General features: G+C 42.9%; 1 protein-coding gene across 1 annotated transcript in view; it reads left to right on the top strand.

Annotated features, from left to right (window-relative positions):
* The first annotated feature begins 17,463 nt into the window (after positions 1-17,463).
* Positions 17,464-26,129, top strand: part of LOC138974509 (uncharacterized) — a 66,803-nt gene continuing 58,137 nt past the window's right edge. Inside the window, exons 1-3 of the mRNA XM_070347225.1 lie at positions 17,464-18,421; positions 18,927-19,129; positions 19,240-19,427. Of these exons, the coding sequence (XP_070203326.1) occupies positions 17,636-18,421; positions 18,927-19,129; positions 19,240-19,427 (1,177 nt within the window). The 5' untranslated portion in view covers positions 17,464-17,635. The remainder of the gene's footprint in view (positions 18,422-18,926; positions 19,130-19,239; positions 19,428-26,129) is intronic.

Raw genomic sequence — 26,129 nt, 5'->3', positions numbered from 1 at the left:
CGGTACTATTTTTAGAATCCTAGAATTCTTGAGAATGTTGGAGCTGGCTTGTTTCTGGTACATGAGGAGCTTGTTTCCAGATGGAAGCAAATTCTGGCACTTGCAGCATGCTCTTAATGTTATTTAGCTTGCTGTAAATAAAACGAAAGGGAAGACCAACAGCAAAAAATCCAGGATACACCTGCAACGGCTCGTAATTTCCGTGCATGAACATCGGAATAGCCTGTTTTTGCTTTCAACCAGTCAGCCCAAGTTTCTTTTATTCTCCCTTATTTCCTCTCCTTCTCCTGCCAGTTTTTACACAGAATTAAAAAGTTGCCAAACTGAATGTAAATCATCATAGTCTGTGCATCTTGTCTAGCTAAATTTCTCACTCCTTTTTTTAATCTTTCTACCATTTCGTCTTCATTTTATGGGTTTTCAAATAATTTCTCAGAAAAAGCTTCTCTGGAAATCGTTGTTTTTATATCAGCTTGATTAGAAATCAGATAATTGTGTAATGCCTGTGGAGTTGTGAGATCATTTCTGCTTTTCTTTACTCCTGTTTTTTCTTTGAACAACTGCTCAATCTTTCTTTTCGGCTTTTTAGGTAATTCTATCGGCCCTTCTTTTACAGCTTTATCTACAATTTGCACCATTTCTTCAAAATACTTCCGATTCTCTAACAAAGTTTTCTTCTCTTCTTCTGTCCAAAATTCTGATGGTGTTGGTGGTGGAAGAGGAATTTCCTGATCTTGCTCAAAAGCCATACTTTCTGGAATGATTAAATTGTTTTTTTGACGAGAAAAATCTAACAGTTTTTGGTTAGCTGCTTGCGCTTCACTAATTTCCTGAGCTAATTCTTGTGAAGAAATACTGTCTTGAGACATGAGATTAATCAACAGAAACACAAAGTCAAACACTTCTCTCACAGAAAACTGCCACCGCTTCAAACAAGTCTGAACACCACAACCACCAAAGTAAAATGACAAGATATCCCAGCCCCGTTGCTAGCCACAACAAAACATTAGGGTGGACGTGACGTAACTGTTACTGTCACATGATTTAATCTTGTCTTGCCATTGGAGGAATATAGAAGACAAGCATGCAGGCCTGGCGACGAGGGGCAGATTGTATCACGGGTTGATATTGATGTTATTATTATAGTGTATTATTATTGGGTTTTTTTAGTGTGTGCCTGTGTGTACGTTGAAGGCAAACCTGACGCAGACAAATTCTCTTGGCCATCGTGTAGTACAATAGTAGCTGAGTAAGCAGTATTTTGCAGGGTAAGCAGAATAAGTAGCGGGCAGTAAGCCGCGTGTGTACCGAGGGCATTTCCTAATACGCTATAGCCGCACGATACCTGGCGATAGGCGCCACGATGGGAATCTCTCTCTCTCTCTCTCTCTCTCACTCACTCTCTCTCTCTCTCTCTCTCTCTCTCTCTCTCTCTCTCTCTCTCTCTCTCTATCTCTCTCCATGATGCTGGAACCTGTGACGTAGGTCTCCAAAAATGGGAAGACGGCACAGGGCCCAAGCTTACTTAATCTAGGGGGATGGGGAACACAAAGACGGACTGCAGAGATTTTTCTTGGAGGACGGAGCTATAGACCAGACCAGAGGAAATAGGGCTAGGGAAATAGAGTATAGGAGTGTTGACAAGCAGAAAAGATAATACAAGTGATTATTTAGAATAAGTTAGCATAGAAACAAGTGATAGCTAGGATACGACAGTTGAAATAGAGTGCCAACAGAACAGTCTGCATCAGGTAAGCACGTACGCACGTTGTTTCCCCTTTTGTGTCAAGTTGTACCCTAAATAAAAAGAAGAAATTGTTGCTCTTGGTTTCGTTTGCATTCTTAAGATTGTTCGTACCTTGTTCTTTGTCTCCATTATAAAGATCTGTCTGTCCTCTCAACACTCCTAAAGCCAAGCGAGTAAAAGTAATTATGGACATCTTTAATAAACATCTTTAAAGACCAGGTCATCCACCATGATCGACCCCGCGATAGTTGATGCAGATGCAGGGTAATGGACAGAACATTAGGACGAAAACTTAAGCGAAAATGAAGAAAATGAAACGAAAAAAATGAGCAATTTTTTTTTTCCAAACCCCTCTCTCTTGTTGATCCCACTGCCACCCTTTTCTTCATGTCCGTCTCTATACGCCTCAACAGGAAAAAAAAAGCTTCCCCGCCCTTACCTATTTGTGAAACCCCAGCAGACCGTGTTTGGAGAAGATTTTGTTTTGATTGTTTGACGTTAATAACTGCAAAGAGTACGGTAGGCTTACGTATTCCTACACAAGCATATTGTTGGACAACATGTTCTGATTTCACAAGTGTATAAAGGCAGTGAGAGATATGTATAGCAGGTATAAAGGCAAACTGTATAACTGATCTGTCATTTGTATAACGTTCTTCAAGACATTGATATTTTCAAGCTTTGTTTATGTAACAAGGGAAGCGAAAAGTTTTGTCAAAGGCTGCTGTCGTCATCAATGATTATATTGAGCTGTTGATGTATCAATGATTATATTGAATCTTCTGTATATGCCACAAAGATGATGTAGGATTTTCAATGACTGTTGAAGTTTAAAGAATATTTTAGAAACGCTTCTCCCCAACGTCTTGTTATACTTTTCTTGAATTGTCTTTTAATTATGATACTTTTCTTTTATGATCAAACCCCTTGTGTACGTTTGTTCGTCATGTTCACAGAGTTGTTTTGATACTATGCAAATACCCTCCCTCAAAACAACCCTCGCATCTCGTTTTACCTTCCTCTAGTTTGCGGTGGGGTGCTGTGATGTGTTGGATTTGTGACGTGCGGCGAGATTGCCAAATTGTTCTTATGCATCTTTCACAGGGTTCTTTCTCTTCTCTCACTGTCCCTCTGCTTCATGATTTATTCCTTTAAGTTAAATTGTGTTAGTAGGTATTTGGCATTTGATTTTGATGTGTCTAGAATAGGATGTTTTGATAGCCGTAAGTGAAGAACGTTTTATTTAAATTTTTAAAATTTTATGGAAGATGATTAAATTAAGGAAACCTGATAATGCGGATGATGAGAGTTTCTACGAAGATCTTAGAGAGGAATTATTTCCCATTTCCACCCCCGGGACCTTGCATTCAAATCTGCACGATCGGCTGACATCTAGGGAGGACGATTTATTTAGCAAGGAGAGCGGTGCTACTGCCCAAATTCAGACAGGTGGAAATATTGTTTCAATGGATAGACTGCTATTTTCACCACTAGGCGCTCATTCTGGTCTAAGCAGCGTAGACAATAGCATGGATCCACCATCCCCTATTGAAAGGGATAGACTTAGCGGGAGTGACAGAGAAGTTAAGTTGAATTTTCACGGCGCTGAATTCGTTGGGGAAGGTGACGTCACCACTAGAATGGATAGAGGAGTACAGTTCGAAGAACAGGACCTTGGTACTGGCGTTTCTAGCAGTGCATATTTTCCATTACCACGTCAGTTAGACAGAGGGTTTCGAGTGCCAGCGCACAGCGGAACACATGGACTTTGTAAGTCTATTGACGGGGTCAAACATTACAAAGTAAAGTGGAAAGGCTACGGGGCAAAGGACAATACATGGGAGCCTGTGGATAACTTGCCCGACGAACTGGTTAGAGGCTTTCACATCCGCTTTACTCAAACAGGTCGCAAAAAGAAAAGAAGAAAATGATTGATGATGTGAAGATGTTGTCGTTGGGCATGACCTGAATGTGCCCAACTTCAACATCAATATGTGTGGTTTCATGTGTTTAACGCGACAACTATATGTTCTTATGCTTGTACGTAAGTGTACTTATGTTGTGAAAACGGGTGCTAGTTCACTAATATTGTGTTATGATAATTGTTTGTCTCAATGTCCAAGGTATGTTTTAATGTGTTAAGTCATGAGTAATGCTTATAATTACATGTGTTTTTATATTTAGTCAAGTTTTGACTAAATATTTTAACATCGAGGGGGAATCGAAACGAGGGTCGTGGTGTATGTGCGTGCGTGTGTGTGTGCGTGTGTGTGTGTGTGTGTAGAGCGATTCAGACTAAACTACTGGACCGATCTTTATGAAATTTGACATGAGAGTTCCTGGGTATGAAATCTCCGAACGTTTTTTTCATTTTTTTGATAAATGTCTTTGATGACGTCATATCCGGCTTTTCGTGAAAGTTGAGGCGGCACTGTCACGCCCTCATTTTTCAACCAAATTGGTTGAAATTTTGGTCAAGTACTCTTCGACGAAGCCCGGGGTTCGGTATTGCATTTCAGCTTGGTGGCTTAAAAATTAATTAATGACTTTGGTCATTAAAAATCTGAAAATTGTAAAAAAAAATTAAAATTTATAAAACGATCCAAATTTACGTTTATCTTATTTTCCATCATTTGCTGATTCCAAAAACATATAAATATGTTATATTCGGATTAAAAACAAGCTCTGAAAATTAAATATATAAAAATTATTATCAAATTTTTTTTTCGAAATCAATTTAAAAACACTTTCATCTTATTCCTTGTCGGTTCCTGATTCCAAAAATATATAGATATGATATGTTTGGATTAAAAACACGCTCAGAAAGTTAAAACGAAGAGAGGTACAGAAAAGCGTGCTATCCTTCTCAGCGCAACGAATACCCCGCTCTTCTTGTCAATTCCACTGGCACTGCCTTTGCCATGAGCGGTGGAGTGACGATGCTACGAGTGAGTATACGGTCTTGCTGCGTTGCGTTGCGTTCAGTTTCATTCTGTGAGTTCGACAGCTACTTGACTAAATATTGTATTTTCGCCTTACGCGACTTGTTTTGTTTTGTTTCAGTCCTGCACTATTATTTGTTAATAATTATATTATAAGAAAGGTTTTAAGGGAAGGAAAGATGGTAGTTGTTAGGAAGGCCGCACTTAAATAAAAGAAGGCATAGACGGAAGATGTATAAAACGGAAAAGAAAGGAATATATAGTAAACAATTTACGATGGTGTTGTAAATGAGAAGAAAATCCTATGGGTATTCAGGGAGAGTGGAAAACAAAAAGGGGAAACAGTTGGAAGTGCTGAAAAGCAGCATTTCAAGATGTTGTACATACATGGTACATAATTATGGATATTGAAGTGTTCTTGATGAAGAGACTCGATGTTTCGACGTTTGATATTGTAACGGGTCAGGCTCGAGTGACTAACACATGCATAGAATCATCGTTTAGGTTATCAATTTTTGTTTTTAACTGAGCGCTCAGTACACTTCTAGTGGATTCATTTTTTTTTATATCACGTCTCATTTATTTCGTTTACTAACCAGAGATGGGAACGGGAGCCGTTCCAGAGTAAAATTGTTGTGGGACCTGTGTGGGTAGCCCGCGAGTCTAATGAAGTGTATTTTGTGGAATACACGAGTACAGTCGGGGTACGACTAACCAGAGATGGGAACGGGAGTTCCAGAGTAAAATTGTTGTGGGACCTGTGTGGGTAGCCCACGAGTCTAACAAAGTGTATTTTGTTGAGTACACGAGTACAGTTGTGGTAAGGAAAGCGTCGTTATGCAAGACGGGCGCGAAATAGTCAATGGAAAGTTGTTGTGGGACCTAGGTGGGTCACTTTGGTGTGGAGCTCTTGCGTACTTGTTGAGGTACGCGGTTATGTAATGATGTGCGATGATTAGTCGCTGTGCGGGAACTGAAATTCGGCGTTCCCTTATAAACGCAAATTATTAAAATGACGTGGAATAAAGAGAAGTTGACGCGGACTGAGAATACCCAGATGAAGAAGAAAAATATTCAGACGGGTATGTCTGATATGTACAAGTGTGATATTGGAATTCACCGTCGCAAAAAAATATACCTAGTCACTTAAGTGATTTACTTAGTGAGTTATTAAGTAAGGGGGGACATGTTGATACACGAATAGTGTAAATTGAGTCGGTAATAGGAGAATTAGAGCAGATTATGATAATTAGAATGGTATTTGGAATTGAGGCGATTTGGAATTGGTTCACCGCTGAATGGTGTGGGCAGAGGTCGCTTCTCGCCATACAAAGTTCATAATAAGTGTAAATTGCCAGTAATGATAAGTGAAGTGTGGGGCCTTCAGGTAGTTATTCATAAAAGACGTTTTTGTTTTGAATAAAAACAATATAGAGGAATAGTGAAATGAATTTTGATATTTTGATGATAAATTAATGTTAATGTGTTTTATTTTAGAATTGTGACGGTTAGTTTAAATGGGATTATTAAGCCACCTTTTCCTTTTAGAATAATCATATTTTCACTACAACCTATCGCGCTCCTTTTCATTCCGTGTTTCGTGATTACCTTCGCTTGGCCTCGTGGCAGGTGCATAATGCACTGTGATGTATTCAGTCGCGACCTGGCCGCGCGCACATTTTTGCAACGGTCGCGCTAGTTCTAGCATGCATTCTTGCAGTGGCTGTCTTCCTCCTCTGTAAGCGACTACGCACGCTGTGTTTAGTAATTGCTATGATGTCTGGCCAGCACCCAGCTATATCAGCTGCAAACGCACAAGTGCTTGCCCCCTCACCTGCCTTGAACTGGCGACCTAACACAAGCACGCCGACACCAGCACGTGTTAATCAACCCCTGGTGTATAACCCTACTCCCCCTCTGCCACAGGCACACGCCGAAACCTTACCCTCGTGTGAACCTCCTATTTCCAACCACTTGTTGTTGGGACTTGAGCTTCTTTCACTTGCTCTTCTGTTGATATTCTTGATAAAATATTCTACTACGGTCTTGAAAACAATGGTCTACCGCTCAGAAGTATACCTTGAGATTACGAATGGTAAAGTTTATGTGGACATCTATTTGACATCTCTAGCCTATTGCCCTACTGAATATGATTTGTGTTTGGCATGCTGGTTTCAGAACCTCTCCCTCCTTAAGCGCGGTCTTGGCACGGACGATCTCTTTATTGCATGGCCACGTTTCTATTTGCAAGAAATCAAAACCGGTCAGACCATAGTCTTGCCCAAAACCATCAAACTAACCCTCTATCAATGTTACCGCATGCGGAAAATTGTCATGGACAATTACACTGTTCACCCAAAGATCATCCATGGTGGAAGAGCCTTTTATGTTACAAAAGGGACCCCAAGTCACGGTGTTTCCATGTCCACGGTTGGAATGAACTCACACCCCGTAACCATCAGCACCTTCCGTGACATAATCCCCAAACCCCCTCGTTTCCCACCCACGACACCCTCTGCGCCAACCCTGGATTGAGTGGTTTTTATTTTTTTATTTTTTTTATTTTTGGTGTGGGAAAGAATTAAGTTGATTAAGAGATTAATTATTTTATTGATAAAGAAGAAAGGTAAAGATTAATGAAGTCATTGTTTAGGGTTGAGAAGGAGGTAAAGATAACATTTTGTGTTGTTTTGTTTTGTTTATTTCTGGTTTTTTTTATAAATCATTAATCATCATCGCTGATAAGTGTGGATAATGAGTATGTGTCTATCGGTGTGAAATGATAAAGGCTATTTGTTGTTCTATTGGTTAATAACGTGACGCTGGAATATTGGACATATTGAATGTGTGTGTGAATATAATCACGGCAAGTTGTTTTGAATTCATGAGATTCTTGAAATCTACCTTTGGAAGTGCTTCTTCCCTTGTTGTGAGACAACACAACCGGATTGATTAAGGAATTGTTATTATTGAGATATGGATATTCAATTGTGATTGTTTGAAATAATGTCTTGAGAATTTCTGTTGCAGGTATAGTATTTCATGTGTTATTAAACTACGTTTAGCACGGACACGCTATAGTTTAATACCCTCTAAAATTCAAAATTGGCATGTTTACGTTTTTCCCTTTTGACAAGAGAAGTCACAACAATGGCGGCTTGTAAATAAATAGATATCTTAACAAGAGTTGGAACGCACCTTCGTGACTTCGTAGCGCCACATGACACTGTAGTAAGAGAAAAGGAGGTCATGCATAAACATTTTAATGCACTCCTTCTACAAACAATTCTCAAAACGGTGCTGTGGTAGTGTGATGTAGGTCACTGTGTGACATGTGTTATATTATTGGACATCGGACAACATTTCATTACGAGAGCAAGATGGCTCTCCGCCCATTTCATAAACGGTCGCTGATCCGAGGTGCCGGTATCCCAAGCCTCGGGGCCGAGGAGCCGGGTACTTGGGCGGAGAGGCGGCAACGTGCTTCGTAATGTGAACTATTGTGTTAATTAGTCGTGTGTATTTTATAAAATGTGTAAATGGAATAGGTAGACATAAGTTTTACAAGCGTCATTGAAAACGGGACCTTCTCTTGTCACACCCCTTTTCTGCGAATAGGCGAAGAATTGAAAGTTACCCCGCCCTTTTTCTAGTCTACAAGCGTGTCCGATTAAGATACGTAAAGAAAGGTGTTCATTATTGAAACACATTTGTATTAATTAAAGGCTATTTTTGTGGTTGGTTATGCTGTTATACAAGTGCTCCCAAGCTTTAGCAATAGATACAGATTATTTATATAGTGCAGTGAAAGAGCACTTAAAGATTTAGATGTGTTCGGATTGGAGTGATCGACTTGGACTGCCTTAGACATCGTTTTCGCCTTCGTCGGAGGGTGCGTCGACGTCGCCTAGTGGGCCTACGACAGTGGTGCTGGCGTCGAGACTTGAGACTTTGTTGAGGTAGCTTCGCACAAAGAGGGGACTGGATCTTCATGACGCCATAACGGCGTTGCGAACTTGACTCACCACACAATCCAGTGTGAGTCGGGGTTGTCAGTTGTCACCAACCTGGCCAACGTCACGTCATAAGGCCACGGACTCACTGACAACCCAGAAAACTACCAACGCTTCAAAAACAACATGCTTATCGTCAGCGGGTTTCACGCAATGTGGAGTCTGGGGTCGGCTAGCCCCTCGGGGGTGAAAAGCAAAGCCGACAGCTCCTGTCTCTTGCATTATGAGTATGTTGGAAAACACCAAGTGATCCACGAGTAATCCTATACTTCTACGAGGTTGCCCCAACAACGCACAGAAAGCTGATTCCAGAGTGCCAAGTCCAACGATCGACACTGTCCAGCTGTCTGCTGTCATGGCCTGCCGGGTTGTCGTCCGTCGCACCTTCACATCGTCATCACCACTGAAACTGGCTCCATCAATTAGCCAGATTCAGCAAAATCTTCAGTGTAGTTTAGTCGACACAGCGTCTGCGGAGTTTAAGACGTCGGGTTAGGATGTGATAGGTTGTGGTGTAGGGCATAAATTAGCTTGGGAGTAGTTGCTTGATATCATAACCACGAATTTAACTGATGATAAGTATGTGCATGGTCAGGTTGATTTATAAGTGTTGTTTTGCAGTGGACAATGTTTTGGTGTTGATTGATTTGATAATTTGGTGTTTTGTTGTAGTGGAAATGGTTGACATGTAAAGAAGTAAAGCAAGGTAATAGGTAAAACAAACAAAAAAATGTTTGTAAAATTCACACACACACACACACACACACACACACACACATACAGACACACACACATACACACACACACACACACACACACATACAGACACACACACATACACACCCACACATTCACACACACGCCCATGCGTACACACACTCACACACACACACAAACACCCACATACATACCACACACACACATAAACACACACTCACTCCCATACAGGCTAACATTCGAACAGACACGCACACACCAGAACATACGGTTATTGTTTTATTGATGCAATAATGGATATAGTTGTTGAGTGTTATTTGTTTGTATGTTGTTGTTGTTTTGATTGTTAGGTATTTATTTTTCAAATTTTGAAGACATTTTTTTATTCTAATTAGAGTGTTTGGGAAATAATTATGTATTGTATATGGTTAAGGTTAAGTCAATATTGGGTTCTATAGATGTGCGGTGAACATTTTTATAGACGTGCTGGGAAGTCTTCTCCTATATCTATATTGGGCTTTGTTATTTTTTTTTTATAACCTGTGTTCCTACAATGGATTGATAGCTACCCACATACACGCACGCACTCACACCCACTCACACACACACGCACACACACGCACACACATACCCCAAACACACTCACACTCGCACCCAATTATGTACAGGCTTACGGTGGATGTAGTTGTTTTACTACTGGAATATCGTCGGAAGATCAAGTTGATGAGATATTTTGTTGTGTTTATGGTGGATTACTGTGAGTGTTCCTTGTATAATTTTGTTAGAGAACAAATTTTTTTTTAAAGAATTAAGAGCTGAGGTCAGCTCTTGCGACGGGCCGCAGGGTGGTATCACGGGTTGATATTGATGTTATTATTATAGTGTATTATTATTGGGTTTTTTTAGTGTGTGCCTGTGTGTACGTTGAAGGCAAACCTGACGCAGACAAATTCTCTTGGCCATCGTGTAGTACAATAGTAGCTGAGTAAGCAGTATTTTGCAGGGTAAGCAGAATAAGTAGCGGGCAGTAAGCCGCGTGTGTACCGAGGGCATTTCCTAATACGCTATAGCCGCACGATACCTGGCGATAGGTGCCACGATGCGGATACTCTCTCTCACTCACTCTCTCTCTCTCTCTCTCTCTCTCTCTCTCTCTCTCTCTCTCTCTCTCTCTCTCTCTCTCTCTCTCTTCACGATGCTGGAACCTGTGACGTAGGTCTCCAAAAATGGGAAGACGGCACAGGGCCCAAGCTTACTTAATCTAGGGGGATGGGGAACACAAAAAACAGACTGCAGAGATTTCTTAGAGGACGGAGCTATAGACCAGACCAGAGAAAATAGGGCTAGGGAAATAGAGTATAGGAGTGTTGACCAGCAGAAAAGATAATACAAGTGATTACTTAGAATAAGTTAGCATAGAAACAAGTGATAGCTAGGATACGACAGTTGAAATAGAGTGCCAACAGAACAGTCTGCATCAGGTAAGCAAGTACGCACGTTGTTTCCCCTTTTGTGTCAAGTTGTACCCTAAATAAAAAGAAGAAATTGTTGCTCTTGGTTTCGTTTGCATTCTTAAGATTGTTCGTACCTTGTTCTTTGTCTCCATTATAAAGATCTGTCTGTCCTCTCAACACTCCTAAAGCCAAGCGAGTAAAAGTAATTATGGACATCTTTAATAAACATCTTTAAAGAACAGGTCATCCACCATACCCGACCCCGCGATAATTGGATCAAAACACACGCTGGCTGTTTGTCTTTACCAGATCAATAGTAGTGTTGGCTTGGCGACGACGGGCAGATTGGATCAAAACACACGCTGGCTGTTTGTCTTTACCAGATCAATAGTAGTGCTGGCTTGGCGACGACGGGCAGATTGGATCAAAACACACGCTGGCTGTTTGGAGAGCGTGTAAAGCTAAAGTGGCTCAACCAGTTAATATTTCAATGGAAACTAAATTTAGCGTTGTATAAGAGAAAGGGGAAATGTACGTTCAGGGTTACTGATTCCGACAGACCCGGAATTGGTTCAAAACAACCTTACTTTACTGTATTTTTTTTGTATGGATTTATGCAGTATTTTTCTGATTTTGTCGCATGTTTCATTTTAATAAAAGTTTAGTCCAGAAGCCTATTTTTGGTTAATATTTAGGGTCTGTCGGAATCGGTGAGCCTGAACGTACATTCCCCCTTTCTCTACATGTATTGAACACAACGCGAGGCATAGACTAGACTGATTGTGCAGCAACATTACATAGGGCTAGAGTAAAGGTAAGATAAATATAGTTGCTCTCCTCGGCAATCGTCAGCCTCCCCCTGAGAACAATTAATGAGGATACGGACCCTCAGCTAGGGCTCCGGTTACAGTTAGCTCCCTTACTTTTTTGCCCATGTGGTGAGAAAAGCTCGAATCTCCAGCTGCTTTTTAAAGTCAGAAAAAAGTTCTTGAGAAGAAAACTCGTATCTTCATGTTATTCAGGGGAGCGCCGAAAAAAACTTGCTTGGGTTAAACTTATTAGGTTTGTGTGCCACTCTTGGACGGAAACTATGACATAACAATGAATAATATACAGGTTGCTTCTGTTGTATTTTTAGCTTACTGATATCTATTTTTCAGAAATATGAAATATGGCCACTGAAGGTTAGGTGACAAATGAAGAAAAGCCTCGTATATTCTAATTGTGGATGACTCCTATGGATGAAAAGCTCCTATATCTCTTAATATTTACTCAGTTGTATCGCATATCATTAACAACCGATATTAACACAAATTTAGACTGCTATTGCACTGTTCTAAAGAAAATGTCAACTCATGAATTAAAGTTATATTTGATGCGGTGACATTATAAAACAATTTTTAATAGTTGTTTTCGATGTTCTCAATACAGCAAAAAATGAGATACGAGGTTTGAATTACAGCGACGATATTCTGTCAGCTGTTATTGTTATTGTTGCTCGTGTAAATGGACATATGTATTTCAACAAAGTTCGAAAAGCAGCATTATTCATTAGGATAAAGTGATTAATTCTTTCTCCTGAATAAAATATAACCTGCCTTTTTGTAAGCATGCAGTCAGAATGGCAAAAAATGTAGCTGTTGTGACGATCGGACGGATTCAAAAGTTTGGGGATTTGTAAAGACGTTAAACCAATAAATTGTTAGCCGTGAATTGAACATAGCTTTCGGATAAAGATTCAACAAAAACGTGTTCAATGCGCTAAGAAATGCGTCAAAGCAAGCTTTGATCGCTGATATGATATGATTGAAAACTGCGTGTAACGGTCCTAACACGGATCGACATGCAGAGTTGTAGCGTGTCCAGACACGAGTGTGTTGATGGCTGCCTTCACGACTTGCCTGGCGTGTTACCTTCACACATATGTCGCTAAAAACTACAAGGTGACCCCCCCCCCCCCAAAAAAAAAAAAAAAAAAAAAAAAAGAAACCCCCAATATGCCAATTATTTCTACATCTGTTGGCCGAATAATTTGATAATTGGTTCACATAAACTTCAGCGTATGTATGTCCCTACCACAAAGTGACATTTTTGTGTGTGGATTAAATGGTATGAAATTTGTGCAGTTTAAAAACAAAATCCAAATCCGGGGATCGCATTAGCAAAACGAGGTTTGAGTAGCCATGCACACTTACCTGATGTAACAAATGCAAAAGTTATTAGCATTTCTTTTTTTTTTTTTGGGGGGGGGAGGGGGGGGGGTACTCTGTATAATTTGTTATGAATAGTACGGATTGTCTGCTGATTCTCACGACCATGTACGTGCATGACATTCAGCTCAAACACGGACATTTTCATGGCTTGGAGTTTATCCACACCATACGCTGACCTCCCAGGGTTTTTGATTTGATTTATACCTGTCGGGATCTCTGGTGTGGGAAAGGAGTTTCGTGTTCAGATCTGCTACTTTTCCTTTCACCAACACGCGGCATTGACACACGTGAGTACACTCGTCATGTCACTGTCTAGAACTCTACACATGTCAACAAGCAAGCCAATGGTTGTCTCAGTGATCTGTGTATGGGAACACAACACGCCAGGTGTGTCTCTACAGCAGTGGGGGGTTGGGTGGGGAGGTGGAGGTGGGGGGGGGGTGTTGGGGGTTCGCTGATCCCTGAATACACCTTTTTACATTGCTCCATGTTAGGACCATTTCAGTTTCCCGCGGTTTTGGGTGCAAGTCGTAGCACATAACCACATTTTCTGTAAAAAAAAAATTCGTACAAATTCGTCTGCTTAAGTTGAATCTTAACAAAAAAGCTTTATTATTTAGAAACTTAACAGACACCCTGGCTGCACGCTATGAAACATACAACGCTGACAGGTAAAGACCATACAATAGTGAATGTTCATTGCTGTTGTACTGATCTCAGTCTCTTTGGGTTCCAGGCCAATGTTACATTGGAACCTCCCCCCACCCCTACCCGATGAGTGCTACCACGACTGCTTCCCCCTCGGACAATTGCCCCCAAATCTCTTGGGTCGTTAGTTACATATCTAAATGAGTGGGGTTTGTTCTCCATTATGCTTCCTGGTTAAAACACTCACACTCACGTCTGTATCTGGGGCGAAGCGTGTGTGTGTGTGTGGGGGGGGGGTGGGGGCAGTTGGCCTACCGTAGTGTGGACCAGTTGTCTAGGGGTAATTGCCGTAACAAGGTAGTTATACCGCGGGAGGGGGGGGGGGATTAACCTACTACTCTTTGAGATCAGCGTTTGTTGCAACGTTGAGCAACATGCTAGTTAAAATTCAACAGAAATAGATTGCTAACGTTCCAAAACTCAGAATCAAATAACAAGATGTGTAGGTCATTGGTTAATGTCTCTGTCTCTCCCTCCCTCCGTCTTTCCCTCGTTCTTTCCCCGACTTCCATTCTTGTTGGTGAAGACAATGACCCATGAGCTGTGAATGTTGGTATACACAATAACCTCTTGTTTCAAGATATCAAGCTCAATAAACCTGCTCCACTTTTCTTTTCACGTGTGTTACTATTGTCCAATTACTCGTACTTTGTATCTGAATTCTAAATGTATTTATTGATAGAAACATTCTCCGCCTAAGCTTATTCGCACTTTGACAATTCCCATTGACAACACTTTTTCTAATGTTGGCAGGAATGTGCTACCATACCACATGGCCCACCTCAGTGTCATTAGCCTAATGAGCTATGCACCCCGGGTACACAGAGTGTGTCACGTGGTCGCTGTCGTTAAATTGTGTCGACACCACGCATACAAGAGGACTTGGAATAATTCAACCAGGAGGTTTTTCCTTGCGACGTTGGTCCACACCTTGTGTTCGTTCTGTTGCATTCCGTCTTAGCACTGCACAGCGATTTGTTCTCAATAGTTCTGTATTACAACTTGCTTCATTACAGTTTTAATCTCTAAATGACGTTCGTTTTGCAATCAAGGCATAAAAGGGAGTGCCAGATAGTGAATTACCGAGTTTGGAGTCTGTGGCTGACAATACTGTGTTAAACTAATTTAAGTGAAAAAGAAATGATTTAAGGTTCAGGGGATCATAGGATCATAAGTTATCACGTGTCGTGGTATGTGCATGATGTGTTGGGTTGAGGACTGTGAAATGTAGCGTTACAACTACACAACACAGTGCTGTAAAAAGATCTGTGTAACACGTGTTAATGTGTAAAGCCAACATATATTAGGTAAAGGAAAGGAGTGTAAATTACTTTTGAAATTATTGCGTGCATATTAAACATGTGTACAGTCGATAAGTAACCTCATCTAAACAAGTAACGGTTTGCATTTGATAAAAACAATCAAATACAAACATCTTTAAACAAAAAAAGAAGATTGTCTGAGTTGCAAACAGAATGTCCCGCACTTGTAAGGACGCTTCGTCCTGCACTTGTAATGACGCTGACTGTGAATCCTACACGGGGTACAGCCACTCACTGGGATGTCGTTCTGCACAAAGGACGCTTCCAGTCTATTGATATCAACCCGTGCACTGTGAATCCCGCAGGGTACAACCAATCTCTGGTACGTCGTTATGCACAGAGGGCGGACAAGGTGTTTGTGGCGACGAGCACCACCAGTGACTGTGAGAAATGATTTGTGACAATGACAGTGATTTCTGACTGTGAGAAATGACTTGTGACAGTGACTGTGAGATGGTACTTTTTACGATTCTGGTCGTATTTAGGGGTCTATTAAGCTGCATGTGAAATTTCAGGTTCTCTATTTTCACCATGGAAACTTCACACATTTCAGCACCCCGTGACGTGTAGACATGATACAAGTCTGACTGACCTTTGTCAGTTATCAAGGTCACGGTGGGGTCATGTTAGGGTCAAGAAGCGGAGAATGATCATGCAATTTCGAAAAAAATATAAGCTAGTGTTTTCTCACTTCACACTCTCACTACATTTAGTTAAATCTGTTGGACTCACAATTTCAATTGCAAAAACGATTTTAATCTTGTTTGTTTCTCCTAATGTTGGTACAAAAGAGAGCCAGCATCCTAGAAATAACTATACATGACTTGTGTCAGTCACAGTGAAGTCTATTTGACTGTGAAACTTGACTTGTGTCAGTTACAATAAAGTCCGCCTGTTTGTGAGAAATGACTTGTGTCAGTGACAGTCTGTGAAACTTGACTTGTGTCATTGACAGTGAAGTCAGCCTGTCTGGGATAAATGACTTGTGTCAGTGACAGTCTGTGAAACTTGACTTGTGTCAGTGACAGTGAAGTCAGCCTGTCTGTGAGAAATGACTTGTGTCAGTGACAGTCTGTGAAACTTGACTTGTGTCAGTGACAGTGAAGTCTGCCTGTCTGTGAGAAATGACTTGTGTCAGTGACAGTGAAGTCTGCCTGTCTGTGAGAAATGACTTGTGTCAGTGACAGTGAAGTCAGCCTGTCTGTGAGAAATGACTTGTGTCAGTGACAGTCTGTGAAACTTGACTTGTGTCAGTGACAGTGAAGTCTGCCTGTCTGTGAGAAATGACTTGTGTCAGTGACAGTCTGTAAAACTTGACTTGTGTGAGTGACAGTGAAATTAGCATGTCTGTGAAAAATGACTGATGTCAGTGACAGTCTGTGAAACTTGACTTGTGTCAGTGACAGTGAAGTATGCCTGTCTGTGAGAAATGACTTGTGTCAGTGACAGTCTGTGAAACTTGACTTGTGTGAGTGACAGTGTAGTCAGCCTGTCTGTGACATATGCGTATTGAGCCGTGTTAGCGAGCCACACCCGACCTCGGTCAGTAACACACAGCACGCCACACTCTGCATTCATGACACGTTGTGTGGTGAAAACCTAGAAGATTGTGTCTGAAGATTTACCCAATGAGCTATAGGGGAAACAGACGTGCATAATTCTGTCACTGAGCGTGATAACCAGTAAAGCAGGGCATGTGTAGAGACTCATTCTCTAACTGGGTTTAGGGGAAAGACAAGTTGTTGATCATAACCAGCAGAACAGGACTTTGTGGACCTGGACTGATTGTCTAACCGGGTGTAAGGGAAAGACAAGTTGTTGATCATAACCAGCAGAACAGGACATTGTGGACCTGGACTCATTGTCTACCCGGGTGTAAGGGATTCTCTAACCGGAGACGAGTTGTCCAGAGCGGTTCGCCACGGGTCGCCCGCAGTGCGAATGACAGAAAGCCGTTTCTTAGGGCAGTGCAGGAAAGCGCTCGCGAAGCACTCGGCTTTGGTATAATTATGCTCGCCCACCGCGCGCTGCGTAATCCAAGATGGCGGCGGTGTTTGTGATGCCGTGTAGCGTGTTGCGATCTTCTCGGCGTGGTTTTCGACGTAACCCGAGGGATCCACCGCTTTTTCAAGGTTTAGGGACTACCCCAGCTAAATTTCCCATCATAACCACGTTCTGACGATTTCACTGACCGAATCGTCTACCAGTTTAAAAAGTACAATTTTTTCATATCTTGCAGCAATATTATTGTGCTTTCTTCGTCGCCTTCGTGAAGCGATTTGCCTCGTTGTGAGCCCGTTGCATAGACCAATCCAGAGTGACTTTTCTCTGAACGGGCTATTGATCGGGCTATTGTGATTCTGAGCAACGCATGGCTGGTGTAAGAGATTATCTAACCGGGTGTAAGAGAAAGTCAAATTGTAGATCATAACTAGCAGCACAACGCGGGTAGCTCTCTGTCGTTCCCAAAAGCAACAAAGCGCGCAGGTCACATTGGGTGAAGGTTTGAACCTGAGACCATGGCGGCCAGAAACTCGCAACAGGCACAGGCTGACCACTGGCGGCAGATCGTGACGTCATTCTACCCTGACGCTCTCACCCGTACCTACTGTGTGCCCCCGGTACACTTCAACAGGGTGCCTTACTTCAGGGGCACTGCACCTGGTACCGGTGAGCCCGTGCTTGTGCTACCAAACTGTCCGACTGGTGGCGCCCTTGTGCACACAGCTCCCCCGTCCCGTCGCCACTTCATACCGCCATCACAGCACAGCCTGTGGACCCAGGAGTCACTGTCACAGATACATCTCGCGCCAGAAAGAGTGCAGGAGAGTGACATACGGGACGACTTTGCCCAGAACCACGTGATGCTAAACCTACAGGAGCTTGGCGACAGTCGTCACGAGGCCATGTTCATCCTGTCTCAGCTACAGTTTGGCAGCTACCTCAACGAGCCTGCTTATGCCGCGGCTGCGAAACAGCTCCCACGACCAAAAGACTCAGCACAAGATCGTCAGGGCGATTTTGATTTTCTGTTGATCCACCGCCAGCACGGCATTCTGATCGGAGAGCTCAAGTCTGTGGGGAAAACCAAGGGTGCCTCGAACGAAACACAACCTCCGGCAGATCCTTTTCTTGCAAAGAAGGTTCAGCAAGCGGTCAAGCAGCTGGACAAGTCGGAGAGAGTGGTGAGGCACCTTATGAGTGACATCGGACCTGGCAGAACTGTCAAGAAAACTATCTTCCTGCCTTACATCAGCAGTGCTCAGTTAGAGCGAGTCTTGGACAACGATGAACAGTTGAAACAGGTAACGAGAGAGAGAGAGAGAGAGAGAGAGAGAGAGAGAGAGAGAGAGAGAGAGAGAGAGAGAGAGAGAGAGAGATAGCAAGAGAGAGAGAGACAGAGAGAGAGAAGGAGGGGGAGAGGGAGAAGGAGAGGGAGAGAGAGAGGGGAGACAGAAAGAGAGGGAGAGAGAGAGCAAGAGAGAGAGAGCAAGATAGAGAGAGAGAGAGCGAGGGGGGAGAGAGAGAGAGAGGGAGGGAGGGAGGGGAGGAGGGAGAGGCAGACAGAGAGACAAGAGAGACAGAGCTCGGGACAGAGAGAGAGAGAGAATAAAGAGAAAGAAATAGAGACACAGGGAGAGAGTGTGTGCTGGTCTCAGTACATTTACAATTGCTGCCTCACACACACACGCGCGAGCGTGCGCACATAGTCACAATGATGGATGTTTTGTCAGTTTCAACCAAGGAAATTGTGTCCCACACAAAGATAAAGTATTACGTACTGTACATATATGTATGTCTCTGCTGCAGGTGGTGTGTCAGAGCCTGGGTGCCGCCAACACAGCGGAGGCCGTCCAGCTGTGCTGTTGCTCTGACCAACTGTCCCAGCCTGCATCGTACTGGCACGTGACACCCGCCGTGTTATCACAGCTGAGCACCTGGTGGCAACACAGGATGGCCTGTACTGTGGACACTCGGCTCACTGATCAACTTTACCTGGACATCGTAGCCAGGTGAGAGAAGTGACATCCATGTTAGTAACTCACAGTGCTGAAACAATGTTGGTATTCTACGTTTGAGTATTAATTATCATTTATCATTCTCTGAATTATTTCTGTTACAGGTTTGTTGGTCCGGCCACCACGGTGTCTGTCCCCTGCTACAACAACGTACGTGTGGAGGTACGGACTGCAGGCCAGGCGGTGGCGGAACTGGGGCGGAGGCTGGCACTTCTGGTTCTGACCCTGCAACAGCTGGGCCTCATGAACCGAGACCCGCCACTGGTCTGCATTACGGGAGCGCCAGGAACAGGTGACAAGCTCACAGCCTCTTTCGCTAGATTGATTGTTTTTTGTTTTTGTTTGTTTCATGATGTTTGCCTCGCTGTCGATGTTGGACTGTTCTCTAAAAGATGTAGCTCTAGTTTCTTGTGCTGGCAACGCTAAATTCAGCTCTGTAGCCTTCTACTATAATTATCAAGGCTCGGTCTTTTGGGCGCACTCGGCTAACAAACTAAGCCTCTAGAAAAAGCTGTTCAAAGCAAACGCCAAACGCACTGTTTTTATGGTCTTTGTTCAAAGTTGCACAGTTTTGAACGGGAGTTTCTTCTCGACCAGAAGCCTGCCGGCAATTGATACAAATTCGTGTTGATTTTTCAAATGGTTAACTTCGCGACTATTTTGCTGTACCAACTTTTGCCTGCCTTTTCATCGACAGAAATCGGCTCAAACTCGGCTGAAAGTCGCACATGTGAATATCACAACACGCCGTATACATAGATACATCGTGTTTTTGTCGCACAACACAAAAGTTACGGGTCGCACTAGCTCGTGGGCAAAAACTTGAGGTGGGTGGCTGTATAATTATTTGTTGCTCAGAGAGACGCCAAACTTCTTGCTCTTAACTTTTGGTAGATGAAGAATGTTCAATGTGTATTTTTCTTTGAATCCACGATACTACATTTGCTTATGTGATTTTAAGCGTTGCTTTAGCTTCATCAACTCTCTCGGGTACTTACTTTTTGTGGAATTTTGGGACGTTTGACCTTTGCACGCGGCCAACGTATGCAGTTTGCGCATACGTATAAGTTACAGCTCCGTCCATCCATGGTATCGCCTGATATTTTGTCGAGACTGGGTCAATGAATATGATGACGTCACTCGAGGCTCTGCCGAGAGTGACGTCATTATATTCTTTCACCCCGTCGAGACAAAATATCACGCGATACCATGGATGGACGGAACTGTAACGTATATATGGCATGACCAAAGTAAAGAGAATTTGTCATGGGATGTGGCAACAAATCATTGGAAATTCACCATGGGCAATCAACCCAAGCCTAGAAGTTGTAGAACTATATTTTGTTTCAGTCTTGGCAAGGCCAGTTTTGTCCAGTTCCGAAAAAGACATCATGAATTCATTCACCATGCCGAGACGAAAAAACAATTCCATGGATGAAAACGTATAAGCTTATTAAGCTTATCCCGTGACGCATCAAAGCTAAATTTTGTTTTGAAATGTCATTACAACGTACATATAACTTATAACGACATAATCGCCTTCACAAGACAGGAAAAACGCACACTTTGTTTTTCGTCTGCTACAAATCTAGTCTTGTTGGTTGACGGAGAGAATAAAGCTTCAATCATACCTTCATCAACAGGAATAAATGCTCAATCCGCTGTCAGTTCGCAACTGAACCTTGTTTTTTTCTTTAACTTTTTGGTTAACATTGAAACGGCAATCCAAAAGAGTGTTTCAGCTGTTTCAAGACAGAGGCTTAGCTCCTTCTTTTGAGTTGCTTTTCAGTCTAAAATGACACCGGAAGCGAACAAATTGTCGCGTATACTTTCGTCACAAAAAGACGTCATGACAAAGTTACACGCAAAGCGAAAGAGACTTTGACGTCATTTACTTTTGTTTTGGAATTTTCCGCCTGTTCCTAGATTGTCAGTGAAGACCTGACGTGAGTAAGCTTACCCTTTGCAGCTGTGAAATAATCAGTCTTGTGTCTCGGTCGTGTAGGTACAGAGTTTGCTTCTGCAATCATTGGGTTCGTGTTGATGACGGCTTCATAAGATTTCCATTTTCTTGTTTCTGCGGCTGCGCAAGTTATTTTGCCTAGGTCATGGCCGAACTTTAGGCCTACGGAGAAATATCGCTGGATATTTTCTCCCTAGATTAACAGAGACAAAGAAGGGAAGTCATGCTGTATTGTAATGTTATTAGTAAGCTACAATATATCAAGGATTATGTGGTTCGGTCGTTTTCTTGTGTCTTACACAATTCAGGTTTTATGACGTTTTGTAGTAGTGATACCCTCACATGAGTAGGTTACCCAAGTAAAAAAGTACCACACTTTGTACTATAGTATACTATAGTAAAAGTACTATGATATACTATAGTTTACTACAGTAAAAGTACTATGGTACATTGAATTGTACTACAGTATACTATAGTTTACTATAGTACAAGTACTATGGTACATTGAATTGTACTATGGTAAACTACAGTTTACTATAGTACAAGTACTATAGTATACTATAGTACTATAGTATAGTACATTCCCAGCCAGCACCCCGATATCGGTCCGATATCGGACCGATATCGGATACGATATCGGGTCGATATCGGATTCCGATATCGGTCCGATATCGGATTGCAAATCGGGTCGATATCGGACCGATATCGGATTACGACATCGGACCGATATCGACCCGATATCGACCCGATATCGGTCCGATATAGAGAATCGGTATCGGCCTCATATCAGATCCCGATATCGGCGCGATATCAAATCCCGATGTCAGATTGCAAATTGGGTTGATACCGGGTCAATATCGGATTACGACATTGGTCCGATATCGGTCCGATATTGGTCTGATATTGGTCCGATATAGAGAATCGATATCAGATCCCGATAGCGGACCGATATCGGATTGCAAATTCGGTCGATATCGGACCGATATCGGATTACGACATCGGACCGATATCGACCCGATATCGGTCCGATATAGAGAATCGGTATCGGCCTCATATCAGATCCCGATATCGGCGCGATATCAAATCCCGATGTCAGATTGCAAATTGGGTTGATACCGGGTCGATATCGGATTACGACATTGGTCCGATATCGGTCCGATATCGGTACGATATAGAGAATCGATATCGGATCCCGATATCAGATCCCGATATCAGATTGCAAATCAGGTCGATATCAGTTTGATATCGGATCCCGATATCGGACCGATATCGGATCCCGATATCGGACCGATATCGGATTGCAAATCGGGACGATATCGGGTCGATATCGGATTCCGACATTGGACTAATATTGGTCCGATATCGGTACGATATAGAGAATTGATATCGGCCTAACATCGGGAACCAATAATGGACCGATATCGGGAACCGATAAGGGTGGTGCCCTTCTATGGTGCCCTGGTGGTGCCCTTCCGTCAATTCCTTTAACCCATATATGCCCAAATTTTTTTTTCAAACAAAAATTGCTTGTTTGCATGGTATTTGGTCTATAATTGACCTATTCCATACTCATTTGGAGTACAACTTTGAAATTAGTGATTTAGAAGACAAAATGTTACCGTCCCATATATGGGACAGTGGGCACGAGAGGGTAGGGGTTTTCTTACTTTCTCACATTACATAGAAAAGCAAAAATTACAGATGATCTGAACTTTTATTGAAATAAAATCATTCAAGATAACATAAACAAGTCACACAACTGAATTTTGAGCAATTGTTGCCTTTGATAAATGGGAAATAAACTGTTCATTCTAACATTTTGTACAGAATGAAACAAACTGTGAACACAATTCGACATTTCGTTTCTGACTCTGGAAACAGTCGGTGGCTTTTGTCATTTTGACTTCAATTCAACTGAAGAATAGAGTGTTGCAGTCGTGGTTCACATACGTTGAAGAACATCATTTAGTGTGATATTGCCAGAAGCATCGGTCATGAACCCCGACCTTGCATTTTGAGCAACGATGCTTGGTCTTCTTGCCGCAAGCTCCGCATCTCAGTTGTGTTGGCCATAATTCCACCAGATGGTCCAGTCGGTCAAACCTGATCTCTTCCAAGACCCGCTTGTCCACAGAAACGTGGCCTCTTGGACGGTCAGGTGCTGCATATGGTGTGAAGCGCGGCCAAGGTAGACCCTGACAACTCGCCTGCGGATGGCGAGAAGATCCAGCGGGTTGTTCTTTGCAGCCTCAGTTGCTCGGTACAGATGCCACACCTGTTGGATACAGACGTCTAGGCAGTAGGCAAAGATGGCCCACCACCACTTCTTCGAGCGTATGGCAACCCTGTACTTGCCAACGTTCTGATCAGTGCGATCAACACCTCCCATGTAGTGGCGAATCAGGAAGGGCTGTGGGAGTTGAACTTGCCTGGACACTGACCTTGACTACCTCTTTGCCATCTGAAGTGGATGTACCCCAACCTTGTTTGAGACGACGTTCACGATATTGTTGTCGTTCCATCGCACGACAATGAGACCTGACTTTGTGTCTGTGGCATAGTCGAAGGTTCCTCTTGGCGTCTTCTGCATGTCTTTCACATCTCTCAGTGGGCAGTCTTCGAGACGATTTGCTCGGATTGTGCCTGTGCACGCGATGTTCTTTTCCGACAGCCGATCCACCAGTTTCAAACTCGTGAAAAGATTGTCAAACGTCAGGTGGAACGAGCATCTCTCCACTTCCTGCAGCTCGGCTATGAGATAAGAACCACCTCCCCTCCCATGCCAACGCCCGGGTACGCTGTCGGTTGTCCTGTGGCTCCTTGGTAGGGCTCGCACTGAACGATGTATCCCAGAGGAGTGGTCAGAACCCACATTTTGAACCCAAACCTGATTGGTTTACCACGAATGAATTGTTTAGCGCCATGCCTGCCGTAATACGGCACCATCGACTCGTCGATGCTGAGATTCTGCGTCTGAGTGGCCTTTACACAAGCTTAAGTCCAATCTTACTCTTTCTTCATCTGAAGACCTGTCATTCTCGGGTTCATAAAGTGGCTAGCGTTGACCATTCCTGACAACTGTGGCAGAAGCAGGCGCCCGCAGCTGACGGCCATTGAGGTTGGAGACTGTCCCTTCCCCGTCTTCTTCTCCGCTGTCTTCATCAGTGTCCTCAGTCACAGGAGGTGGCTCAATGAAGACAGAGGCTTCCTGGACACTGCTGTCATCTTCCAGCATTGATAAAACTTCGTTGACATTATAGAGTCTGGAAGACAAGAGAAGCAAATCCTTCTTTGTATGTGTTAAAAACCCCACCCCTCTCGTGCCCACGGTCCCATATATGGGACGGCACTTCAAACACTCACAGATGCAAGCAAAACTTTTTTTTAAACAATCCGCGAAATCCATATTCAGATAACATCAGTATCTCCATTATTTATTCTTTGTTTGATATATAAAAGTCCTTGGTAAAGAAAATAACAACTTACCTTTTACTGCTTGCCATTCTGCTCATCAATACAGACCAAAAAATGCAAATGGCTGCACCTGTGTGAAACGGCAAGGGAGATACATCCCGTTCAACACGAAAACTGGACACACGTAACCTCCATTGATATGTCTGGGGAATGATAACCACTTTATTGGGTTCAGTTAATTTATAATCTCCACTAAAAGATAGCGTCCCATATATGGGACGGTGGGCACATATGGGTTAAGTTTCAGCTTTGCAACCATACTCAGGGTTCATACAGACACCTGACAGTGAAATTCAAGGAGTATTCAAGGAGTTTTCAAGGAGTATTTCCGGTATCCCAGCTCCACCATGGCAGGCTCCAGAGAATCAATCAGGGTGGTTGCATAAGCATGTCCAAGAAATTTGGAAGCGTAGTATTCCGTTTGGACTTGCTGCCCGTTCCAGCAACGAACAAAAATGTCAAGTTGCTTCATTTTGATGTGCTTGTTCAACGTTTCATCGAACAGAAGAACGTATCCGGATTCCTCCTTCACTCGTTTTTTCAGCAGCGAATGAAAATATGGCGCAAGGCCAAAAGTACTTAGATAGGGTCTTCCCCTCGCCACATTGATATCCCTTCGCTACTTGGCTGTCGGGGAACATTGCCTGGAACAGTTTGGAGTTGTTCTCACACGACTTGAAACTGTAGTGCGAGTTCACAGCGTTCATTGTCCACATGACTTCTGATTTTAAAACATCGGTCTTGGTGCAAAATGATGAAAGAGTCCGAGAGGACGTTGGCATCGCGGGACCCGGGGTTGCAGTTACAGAAGCAGACTGAGAGCTTTGCGATGACGTTACAGAAAAGAAGTTTGCAATCGGGACAGGACTACAGGTGCAGACGCTTTTAAATTATTTGTGCGTTTCTTTCCTTTCCGTGGCTAACCAGGGCTGACTCGCCCATCACTGAAATATCCACACGTGCTTTGCAGCATTTGCAAAAAGCCTTGTATTTGTCGCAATCCCGCTGGATCCAATCCTTGTATTCCTTTTCCTCCAGCCATCGTGGGTTAAAAAAGCACTTTCCACCCGGCATGACTACGATTTTCGACCGGCGATGGCTTGAAACGCTGTCACAATGAATCGACACACTGCTTCTTCAGAAATGGCGCTAAAAGCTACCCGGATGAAGGGGAAGTAATCGGTTTCAACTTCCCTTCGCACGATGGCAGACGACACACGACTTGCACACAACACGCACACAATCGATATAAATTGCTGAAAAACTTTAATATTAACTTTTTTTTTTTTTGCCTGCACTTCAGAATTCAAGGAGGTTCAAGGAGGTTAAACACAAGAATGACCATTTTCTCCAAATTCAAGGAGATTCAAGGTCCTTGAAAAGGGGGGTTGAAAATTCAAGGGGATTCAAGGAGATTCAAGGAGCGTACGAACCCTGCATACTTCCCCCGGAACCTGAAAACTTTGGTTTCCTGGAAGCTGCCCGCAGAGTCGATGAAGCAAAACCAGCGAATAGTTGGCATTAATTATCTGGTCATCTTTGAACCTCTGACTTTAC

The sequence above is a fragment of the Littorina saxatilis genome, linkage group LG8, assembly GCF_037325665.1.
Source record: "Littorina saxatilis isolate snail1 linkage group LG8, US_GU_Lsax_2.0, whole genome shotgun sequence".
NCBI lineage: Eukaryota > Metazoa > Mollusca > Gastropoda > Littorinimorpha > Littorinidae > Littorina > Littorina saxatilis.
The sequence above is the reverse complement of the archived record's forward strand: the minus strand, read 5'-3'. Positions and strand labels throughout refer to the sequence as shown.